This window comes from Triticum aestivum, chromosome 1A, assembly GCF_018294505.1.
Source record: "Triticum aestivum cultivar Chinese Spring chromosome 1A, IWGSC CS RefSeq v2.1, whole genome shotgun sequence".
NCBI lineage: Eukaryota > Viridiplantae > Streptophyta > Magnoliopsida > Poales > Poaceae > Triticum > Triticum aestivum.
In genome coordinates, this window is record NC_057794.1 from 506,216,726 (window position 1) to 506,227,951 (window position 11,226).

At 45.8% G+C, this 11,226-nt stretch overlaps 1 protein-coding gene across 1 annotated transcript; it reads left to right on the forward strand.

Annotated features, from left to right (window-relative positions):
• Positions 1–2,303: 2,303 nt before the first annotated feature.
• LOC123163112 (blue copper protein 1a-like) lies at positions 2,304–3,091 on the forward strand. Its single transcript, XM_044580896.1, has 2 exons — positions 2,304–2,527; positions 2,606–3,091. Exons 1-2 carry the CDS (start codon positions 2,365–2,367, stop codon positions 2,923–2,925), a joined length of 483 nt encoding a protein of 160 aa, XP_044436831.1. The 5' UTR covers positions 2,304–2,364; the 3' UTR covers positions 2,926–3,091.
• The last annotated feature ends 8,135 nt before the right edge of the window (positions 3,092–11,226 follow it).

An 11,226-nucleotide genomic window follows, 5' to 3' on the forward strand; every position in this document is an offset into this window, starting at 1 on the left:
GGCAGCAGCGGCGCAGACGGGACTGGCGGCCGGTGGTGCCGCAGAAGGTAGCAGCGACACGGACGAGGCCGGCGGCCGGCAGCAGCGGTGCAGACGGGGCCGGTGGCCGGCGGCCGGCAGCAGCGGCGCAGACGGGACCGGCGGCCGGTGGTGCCGCAGAAGGTAGCAGCGGCACGAACGAGGCCGGCGGCCGGCAGCAACGGCGTGGAACTTGGAGGAAGACCAGCGGCTGGATCGATTGGGACCATGTCCAATAGGATCCAACACTAGCGCTGAATCGATTCACAGTGGCTACCTAGCTTGGATGGGAAGCTCCTGTAGGTGGAGATGGATGCAGGCAAAAGAAAAGCACGGGCCGGCAGGAAAGAGAACAACTGCGGCCGTGGAGGAGATTGGATCGGGAGCAGCACGAGTTGCGTGTGCGCAAAAAAAAACCTAGAGCTCTAATACCATGTTAAAAATAGCAACTTGTATTATTAGAAGGCCAAAGCTAACATATATACACATACATGAGGATGCCAAAAGGCTACAAGAGAATGCCAAGAGACTAGAATGTGAAAGGCCAAAGGACATCAATAATATAACTCTAACAGTCTTCATTGCAAAGTATATGGCGTTTAGATATGGATAAAGTCTCCAACGTGCAATTTTGACTGTTCTTTTTCTATGCACATGTTAGTAAACATTACAAAATATAATTATGTTAAAACTATTATTCCTTGAGTGGTTGCAAAATAATCTATACCAATATAAAAAGATCCAAAGGGGCAGATCCAAACCATCACGACCGTCAAATCATATTATCTAGCGATTGAAATCGCTCCAATGTTGAGCACCAAACACGTTTAACGCTCTAATTACCCACCACTGCCATTGGTTATAAACACATTTTGACTCAACGCTATCCCATGAAATCTGTCATGTAATTAATATCCTACCATTCCCATGAAAAAGAAATTGATATATTACCAAATACCAACGTGCAACATATATATCTTACCTAATATAACGTGCAACTAATATCCTACCTAATATAAACATGCATTGTACGTACATTATTACTAGTGGGGGAAAAACACACAATGTGTGTGCAAGGAACGGGTGAGCAGGCCCACATGTCGGTGCAAGTTTAAGAGAAGAGGTATAGCTCAGCGGGAGGGTTGTGACATCAACATCAACCACCAGCTTCGTCGGGGCGACCACCATCCCCAATCCCGCCTTCGCCACCATGCCACAGCCCCGGTTTTGCCCCATCCCGGCTGGTCACCGTCGCGGCTACCGCTCCACTGCCATATCCAGCCGCTCCACCGCCCCGCCTCCGGTTCTGCCGCTTCTCCTTCGCTGCCCGCCTCCGAATTGACCGAATTGGCCGCTTCTCCGCCGTCGAATCGCCGCCGTATCATTTGAGTTGCCCCGCCGCCCCGCCGCCGCCTGTTTCGAGCCGCACACCCACGGCGCCGCTGCCACTTTTCCGCCGCCAAACTTGACCTTCTCACGCCGCATGGCCGTAGCCCCATCGTCCCGCCGCGACCAATTCGCCACTCGATTCAGAACCGCGCCACTGACCATTCGAGCTCCCGCCGCCTCATTCGACCTCCCGGCTCTCCTCGCTCGGCCGTCGGCGCACCTGCTGCTACCGCTTGGTCTGCCGGTGCTCCTCACGGCTCTCAGTGCTCGGCCACCAGTCATGCTGACTAATTTTACATCTCCATTTGCATCATCTATTGGAATTGTACTTTTACATCTCCAATATACATTACCTCTTTTTTGAAGATGTAAAATGCATTTTTTAAAGATATAAATTTTCACATCTCCTGTTTTACATCTTTTATTGGAGATGTTCTGAGATTGGCCTTGACGATGTTCTACCGCCACGGGGAGGATCATCGTAACATCAATGAACCTGGCCGGCCCAAGTGTCCATGTCCAACTGCACCGAAACATAACGCAAAAGAAAAAAGTACACCAAAAACATGTGTCAAATCAAGGCCACGTCTTTAGTTTAACCTAACTATACAATGAGCATCTCTTGTGACCGACGCGGCGTATCCTCTGTTCCGATGAAGCCAATGCAACACTACATTTGGCGCCACCCTGACGCATTCAACTCGTCACACAATTGCCGGCGCCGCCATCGGCCAGCTGCTAGCTGATAGCTCCATTCAGAGACAAGACGCGTGCCAACGATGATTACTATACGTATACGTATACGTACGTATAGTCATCACTGAGCTCTGTCTCTCACTCCCTGTATATAGAGTACGCGCAAAGCCAGAGCTAGAAGCACAACACACGAGCTGCATCCACCCCATCACAGGCCACAAGCCAGTCATCTCGCTAGCTTGGCTGCGTACTCGGTCAGTGATGGCGTCCAAGCAGATGCTTGTCGCCGTGTTCGCCGTGGCCTTCCTCCTGGGGCTCGCCGTCGCCACGGAGCACTTGGTCGGCGACGACAAGGGCTGGACCCTCAACTTCAACTACACGGCCTGGACCGAGACAAAGCAGTTCGTCGTCGGGGACACGCTAGGTAGTTTATTCCGGCCACGCGTACGCCATTTTCTCTGCGACGCGAAACTAATTTCGTGCTAACTACTGTATAACGCAGTTTTCAAGTACGGGAGCCCCGCCCACAATCTGGTGGAGGTGGGCGGTCCAGACTTCGCCGCGTGCACCCAGACGGCCGGCGCCGTCGTTAGGACCTCCGGCGAGGACCGTCTCGCGCTCGACACGGCTGGACGCCGGTGGTTCTTCTGCGGCGTCGGCCCGCACTGCAAGAGCGGCATGAAGCTCAAGATCACCGTCCTCGACACCGCCGCGCCGACTCCCCAGCCTGCCCCGACCAACCCTGCTGGCAAGCTGCAGGCGCGCATTGGTGAGACGGCGGCCGCGGTCACCGTGCTCGCCGCGGCCATGCTCGTGCTCTAGGCTCCCACAAGAGGACCTTCTACGTATTGTTGCTATACGAACCGTTGTGAATTTGAGCCCTTGAATTGTTCATAGGTTAAAGATTAATTTCATTTGTTTTTTTAGAAGAATTTCATTTGTTTATTAGCGAAGCTATCTTTCCTTGCAGTGCATTGGTGAAGTTATATCAGTGAAATTATAGAAAACAGAATTGCTATTTTTTAGTGACTGAAATTATTTGGGCTTCATTCAAGTTGGATACTACGCTGAGACTCGTGCTATTTTAATTATTTTCTAATGCCTTCTCTTAGGGCAACTCTAACTGATCCCCTAAAAATAAATGAGGATCCCGCGGAATAACCCTTAGTGGAGTATTTTTACTCCATTAAGATTTGACCGGACCTAGCTGATCTCATGTATATAATGAAGTATTTTTTTTGTTTTTCCTAAACTTATGCAATTCTAGTGTACATTCGAACTACATATTAGCACACATATAGAAACTAAACATAAGTATGAAGTTCAAGCAAATCACGAATATAGTTTACAAACTGAATTCGAAATTTACAAACCGAATTATTCAAATTTAAACACATAAATGATCCAAATATAGCAAATAACTTGTGATAGAACAACTAGGAAGCGCTATGACGTTGCCAGTGATGCTCAATAAGATCATCTTGGAGCTGAGCATGAACTTAGCGGTTCTCGATCCTGCATTGCTCTTCGAGGAATGTCAGGATCCTATTTGTATCATACTCTGGCTCAACTAAAGTCCCGCTGGTGATGTAACGATTGTTCTCAGGCATATCCCTCTATGCAATATGATGCAACAAGTCATGATTTGCCATAGAACCTTGGGGCTCCAGTACTCGGCAGGGCCACGAAAAAACAATTGCAAAGCACATCTGAAGCACACAGAAAGGCTCTCTCCACATCTTTCCTAGCAGCTTCTTGACATTGGGCAAAGTGAATATTTTTTCCGAAGCATTACCTGATTTTTCGGCCACTAAAAGGGGAAAATGCTCTTCGGTAAGAAATAGCATGCAAACGAGTTCCGAGAGAGATGAAGCTTTGCATAGTACCTTCATCTCATTCATGTAGGGTGTGGTAAAACTTTGAGAGTGTTACAACAAAAACATGTTGCACCTTGTGTAAAAACTGAAAACTCCCCGATGAAGTATGAGACTTTCAAACAGAAACCGCCGACTGCCATCCACAACTCCATTTTTCCAAGTCATCTCAATTCAAACTGTTTATATGACTAACACACACCATTGGAATTCCCATGCCCAAATTTAGAACTATTTGAGTCCATTTGCCATTTTCGAAGCATTGCCCAATTTTCTGGCCATTTAAATGGCCAAAACACTCTTCGGTAAGAAATAACATGCAAACGAGTTTCAGAAGGGATGCAACTTATCATGGTGTCTTTATCTCACCCAGTTGGGGTGTGTTAAAAATTTAAGAGCATTACGGCAAAAACTTGATGCACCTCGTGACTGAACACTCTCCGATGAAGTATCAGACTGTCGAATGAAAACCGCCGCACACAACTCCATTTTTCGAACTCATTTCAAATTCAAACTTTTTATATAACTTACACACACCATTGGAAGTCCCATGCTCGAATTTGAGAACTATTTGAGTTCTTTGCTATTTCCGAAGCATTACCTGATTTTCTAACCACTAAAAGGGGAAAACACTTTTCGGTAAGAAATTGTGTGCAAACGAGTTCCGAAAGGGATGAAACATTGCATGGTGTCTCCATCTCGCCCATGTAGGGTGAGGTAAAAATTAGAGAGTGTTATGGCAAAAACATGATGCACCTCATGTACAAATTGAAAACTCCGGACGAAGTATAAGACTTTTGAATGGAAACCGGTGCCTGCCACACTAGACTTCATTTTTCTAACTAATTTCAAATTCAAACTTTTTATATGACTAACACACACTATTAGAAGTCCCATGTCAAATTTTAGAACATTCTTGGTTTAGGAACTATAATTTTTTAAGGATTTTTTGGACATTAGACATGTTTGGCGGGCGGCTTGTAACACCCGCCACTGCAAACATTTGTAAACTTAAAAAAATCCACGGGTTGCCGAAATACTGTAGTGGCGGACAAATACTATGTCTGCCACTGGTTTGTGATGTTCCAGTGGTGGTCCCAACCGGCGCGCCCACCACTGTTGTTTTTAGCCTACAAGCAAATTTGGAAGAGTTTATAAGTGGTGAGTTTTATACTTTGCTAGCCACTGCTACATGACGTGCAGTGGCGGACGCTAATTTCTACTCGCCACTGGAACTTTTTCAAAATAATTGTGGCGGTTTTTTATTGGAGCATGCGGTAATTTGAGGCAGCCTTTTCCTAGCAGTGCATTGAGAAGAGACAATGTCTTCTCCTAGGCCTCTATTCTACTCCATCTAACCAAGTCTCAGTCTCTTTCATGCTTCCAGCAACATGAAAGCAAGTTTTGTGTGGTAACATATAAAACAATGCTTTTACAATAGGATGTGAATCAAATAAGTCCCCATATTAAAGATTAAAAGGAGTTGGTAAAGCTAATTTCTATATTATACTCTAATGATGCAAAACCAACAAGAGGGAATATGTATGACAATTATTGTCTTCATTGCATAGAACATTGAGTTTTAGGTATGGATACAATATTCAAGGTGCTATTTTGACTTTTTATATGTAAATGATAGTAAAAAGTATAACTTATAACTACTATTGCTCAAGTGGTTGGCAAGATGCCGGAAAAAGGTTGATAAATTATGCATGAGGAACGGTAGAGCAGGCCCACATGTCGGCACAGGTTTAACAAGAGAGGGATAGCAGCACATGATGTTTGTGACGACCGCTAGCTCCCCTTGAGTAGTAAATATGAATATAAGAAGGGAAACGTTTAACACCGGCGCGCCGGCTTAATTTTGCGCCGGTCGCGCTGGCACTTGCTCGCACGTCACACATAAAAAACTGGGGACGTGCCTAGGTGGGGCCTAAAGGAAACGCCCATCACTTATCTCTTTACACGGCGGATCCGTCCTCCACTCATCCTCCTCTCAGTCTATCTCTTTTCTCTTCTCCATTAAATTTCTCAACACCGCACGACGAGCTCGTCCATGTCTCCGCTGACGGCGCAGCCATCTGCTGCTGCTCCGACCGGGAGACACTGCGAGCCTGGGTCAGGAGATGGAGCTCTGTAGCTGGTTAACCCCTTCCCTGCCCACGCTACAAGGGGGAAGCACCTTAGTGCAAGGAAGACGACGAGGCCCCGCGGCCGGGGAGCAGCCGGCCGGAGATGTTTCAACCGGCGGGGTCGGCGGAGAGTGGGGTGCGTGTCATTATGATTTTTGCTACAACCGTGTCCAATGTTGCTACTATTGACAAAAAAAATTGCTACAAGGATTTCATAGCGAAGCTACAACAGCGACGGTGGTGACGAAATTTTGCTACATCCATTGCCAGATTTTGCTACGACGGGCGAGATTTTTTGATACAATGATTTTATGGTGAAGCTGCAATCGCAATGGCAGTGACGAAGTTTTACTGCATCCATCGTCGGATTTTGTTGGAAGCTACAACCGCCTGCCAGCGATGCTGGAACCGGCAGTGCGAGGAGCTGCGAGCGGCACACGTCGATGCTACAACCGCCTGGGCGTGAAGCTACGACCCCCAGCATCCTTTGCTGGAAGCGGTCACCGGCGATGCTACAACCTTCATCGACGGATGCTACAACCATCAACGACAAGAGCTACAAGCAGCGATGGCGAGATAGAACGTCGTGATCATGGAGTCGATTTTGCTGGGATGGTGGACGGCGGTGGTGGCGGAGCTGCAACGACGACCGGGGGCGGAGATGCAATGGTGTGCCCTCCTATTGGAACCACGGGGCGCTCGGGCACAACGGCGGAGACGTCGCGCGTGACGACGGCGGCTTGTTGCGGCGCGCCGACACGAGCAACCGACGACAAGCACGGCCACAGGGCGGCCAAGGAGCGTTTGCTGCGTGGCCATGCGGGAGGCCAACGAGCGCGGATGAAGACGAGTGGTTGCGCTGGGCTCTATCCTCTTTCATTTTTTTTCTTTTTTTGCTTTTCCTGTGAGATGAACGAAGGAACCTATGGTTAAAAAGTGGCGTATCCTATCGTAGCGCAGCAACCGGCCCAAATTTGGGCCGGTGCGCCGGCGCGTATCACTCGCCATATAAGAAAATACATGTGTGCTAGCCTCGTACTTGGTATATCCTTCTTTCTTTTGTTGCACTATCAACCACATCTTTTATTTACTTTCACTGAAAGGGATCTTCTTTAGAAAAGAGGCTGGTGTCCGGCTTTAAGTTAATAAAGCCCTTACAACCAATGATACAATACAACATAGAAGGGCAAAGCAAAGAAAAAGCTCCGGCAAGATACATGGGTACCCAAAGACAACAACAAAGCTCAGAAAGTAAGAAAAGCGAGACACTGAAGCCCTCATACATGCTTGAAAGACCAATGCGAATAGAGCTGGCTCGTAAAGGAGACCAGCTGACAAAGGGGGTTATGTCAATGCCATTGCCTGGGCGCCCAGCAGACTAGCGCCATTGAAGGAGATTTACTCGAAAGGATTAGTGTTTAGCATTTATATGAGAAAATCTAAAAAAAACTAGCAGTATGTAATGTTGGCCCAATAGAAATAAAGAAAAGCCTAACTAGCACACTCGGCTCAAAAAGAGGCCATTTGGCCACAATACCCCTTCTCGACAATCCCTATTTTGGCGCTTAAGGTTAAGGCACCAGTTACAGGGAGCTCCTATTCGGCACTTCACGCGCCAGGGAAACTCCCGAGAGCAATTAATTGGGGAGTGCTCGTTCGGAGCCTCCCCAACGGTCATTTGGAGTGGGCTGAGAGCGCGCCGCCGCCACATGTCGCGCTCTGGACGCTTCCTCCGAATTTAGTATTTTTTTTAAAATTTTCGCACGCATTTTCAGCTTTTTAGATAGTTTTTTGGCTTTTCGTTTTTTGACCGGTCTTTCTTAGCTATTGGTCAATTTTTTGATTTTTCATTTTTGTGCAAAAAACGTGTTTTATCCCCCCCCCCCATTGAGAGGCACGGCCGTGCCTCATGGAAACGGAAAAAACATGTTTTCTTTTTACTTCTGTGAGAGACACGGTTTTGTTTCTGCGAGAGGCATGGCCGCGCCTCTCGAAAATGGAAAAAATGAGTTTTTTTTCTTTCGCAAGAGCTGAGAGACACGACCGTGCTTCTCAGAAACAAAAAAACGTGTTTTTTCTTACGTGAGAGGGATGGTTTTTCCGTCTGGTTTTTTCATGAAAATAAGTCTATCAAAACCAATGAACATGGGATTTAGTTCGAAAATCTCGATGCGAGGAATTCAATGGTGAAAAAGGTTCGAGATTTGGACACACAGTTTTAGAGATAGATGTTTTGAATAAATGGATGTATGAAGAAAGAGAAAACTCCCATGTTGCGACAACGCACCACTTGTCGCAACTTGAGGAGATGGAAGTGATCTTTGGAAGGAGTACGCATCAATTAGTGATTTCGGAAACTCCCTGGCGACCACACGCTGGTGCTGGTTGGCTGGAAAACGCAAAAAAAACGAAAATATTTCGTGAATTCCATAAAGTTCACGGATTTTGAAAACAATATGTGAACCTGGAAAATTTCATCAACTTTGAAAAGGTTCAGCAACTTTAAAAAAAATCATCGCATTTGAAGAACAAAATTTCATCAATTTTGAAAAATGTTCAACAATGTTGAAAAAAGTTTATCGATATGGAAAAAAGTATCCATCAAAATTAAAAAAAGTTCACGATTTTCAAAAAAAATCATCATCTTTGAAAAAAGATAATTAAAATTGAAAAAGTCCATCATATTTGAAAAATAATTATTATATTTTGCGGTACTTTCTGCAAAAATCACCGATTCTGAAAAAGTTCATCAATTCTGTGAACACTTTACAAAGTTGAAAATTTTCATTGTTTTTTATAAAATCTTCACTGATTTTGAAAAAAGTTCACGAAATTTAAGGAAAAAAACCAAAAATATAAATTGAAAATATAAATAAATGAGCTGACCCAGCCCCCGTTTGCAAAATGCACATCAGCGGGTGCCTGAAGCGCCATATAGGATTTGCCCCAGTTACATGCTTATTTGGTAACTAGCGCCCACGCCCAAATCCCTCGCTAGCATAATGTGCCGGCCCTTCTTAATGCGTCCCAGTTATAGAAAGTTCTGGGAGCTTACAAGCCGGTTTTGTGTCTCAAAAAAAAAAAAACAAGCCGGTTTTGGGATGCGTTATTTTCTTTTCATTTCTGGTTTTTCTGGACCGGGACTTTATCCTGTTTTTACAGTTTTTTTATTTTTCCTATTCGTTTTGTTTTTTTTCTTTTTCTTTTGTTGATTCTTTCCCGAAATTCGTGATTGTTTCAAATGTTGCAAATATTTTGTAAAAAAATTACCAATTTATTTTCAATTTTTTGGAAATTTTTATAATCACGAGCTATTTTTTATTGTATGAACTTTTTTCAAACTTTTTTCCATAATTTCGAACTCTTTTGAAAATTTAACTTTTTTCAAATTTATGAATTTTTTTTCAACAGTCAACCACGCTATGCACAAGCGAGCAGATAGGTGGATCGAGTGATGGTTTCTTAATGGGCCGGCCAAGGTGTGCTGGTTTCGCTTCTTGGTGCATGAAGCATTGACTAGGATGCCGCCCCCCCCCCCCCCCCCCCCCCTCCTCTTTTGCGGAACACATGGTCATCCAACCCACGAGAGCACTAGAAAAAGGAGAAGAGGTTAACTGACAAAGCGAACAGGGGGATTGGATTGCCTCGAAAAAATTAGAGATTTTCTGTGTGGAACGAGCTCTCGAATCCGCGTCTCATTTTTCCGCCAACTCGTGCAACGGCTCCTGGTTGAGGCAACTTGAAGCCAATGAATGATATGGTGCTTAACGATGATGCTGTGTGCATGCATGACAATTATAATCAATTCATGAACTCTGCAGCAATTTTGCTTGCACTTTCCTGTGTTGCATATAATCAAGAATATCGATAGCGTGCCCAGGAGGGTACTTTATTTGCATCTTGTATAATAAATACCCTTACAAGGGTAAAGAATTGGACCATGATATGTGGTGTCTTGGCATGGACGTTAATTTGACTCTACTCCCTGTGCCCCACGATGTAAGAAGTTTTTGACACTACACTAGTGTAAAAAAAACGTCTTACATTATGGGACAGAGGGAGTAGTAGCGTATCATTGCAGGCATGGATAGGAAGAACTTGGGAAGTGGGCAACTAGCTCCACCAGCTAAACCAGATGCCTTGACAAATTATCAGGGGGTCCTGAAGCACACTGCAGATTCTGACATCAAAAATCCAACTTCACCGAGTGGTGACAACTTAGAACTCAGAAAGTTATAGACATGAACATGGAAGCTGCCATCTCCATTGATGATGTCATGCAAGCCGGTGGCTTCGTCGCCAAAGGCGACATCGGCAGCCTCCTACCGACAGTGATGGACGCAGGTGACTTTGAGGCCTCTCTGTGGGATGCGTCGTGACTTCTGAGGCAAGAAGGAGCAACCGTCCTGCCCCAGGCTGGGTTACAGAGCATGTGAAGCTGGCGGCAGAAGCAAACCGTGACACGTGCCGCCACAATGATTCGCTTCCTTGCGCAAGTTTAGCTTCAAAAAGACAAAGCATGTCGGCCACATGTTTCTGTAGCGTTTTTGAATTTCCAGCTTCATAAACCTCTGCCTCCTCAGTGGGTAACAATAACGTTAATGGTCCTGGTACGCAGTGCTGGATGAATATGAGTTTTACTACATCGCATGAGTGATTTTCGGTTTTCTTTGGTTTAGATTCTCGAGGACAACAAAAGTATGGTTTTATCGTTGGGGAACGTAGTATTTGAAAAAAAAATTCTATGATCACGCGAGATCTATCTAGAAGAAGTATAGCAACGAGCGGGGAGAGTGAGTCCACGTACCCTCATAGACCAAAAGCGGAAGCGTTATGACAGCGCGGTTGATGTAGTCGTACATCTTCACGATCCGACCGATCCTAGCACTGAAGGTACGGCACCTCCGCGATCCGCACATGTTCTGCTCGGTGACGTCCCACGAACTCTAGATCCAGCTGAGTGTCGAGGGAGAGCTTCGTCAGCACGACAACGTGATGACGGTGATGATGAAGTTACCGACGCAGGGCGTCGCCTAAGCACTACAACGATATGACTGAGGTGGAAATCTGTGGAGGGGGGCACCGCACACGGATAAACAATCAACTTGTGTGTCTAT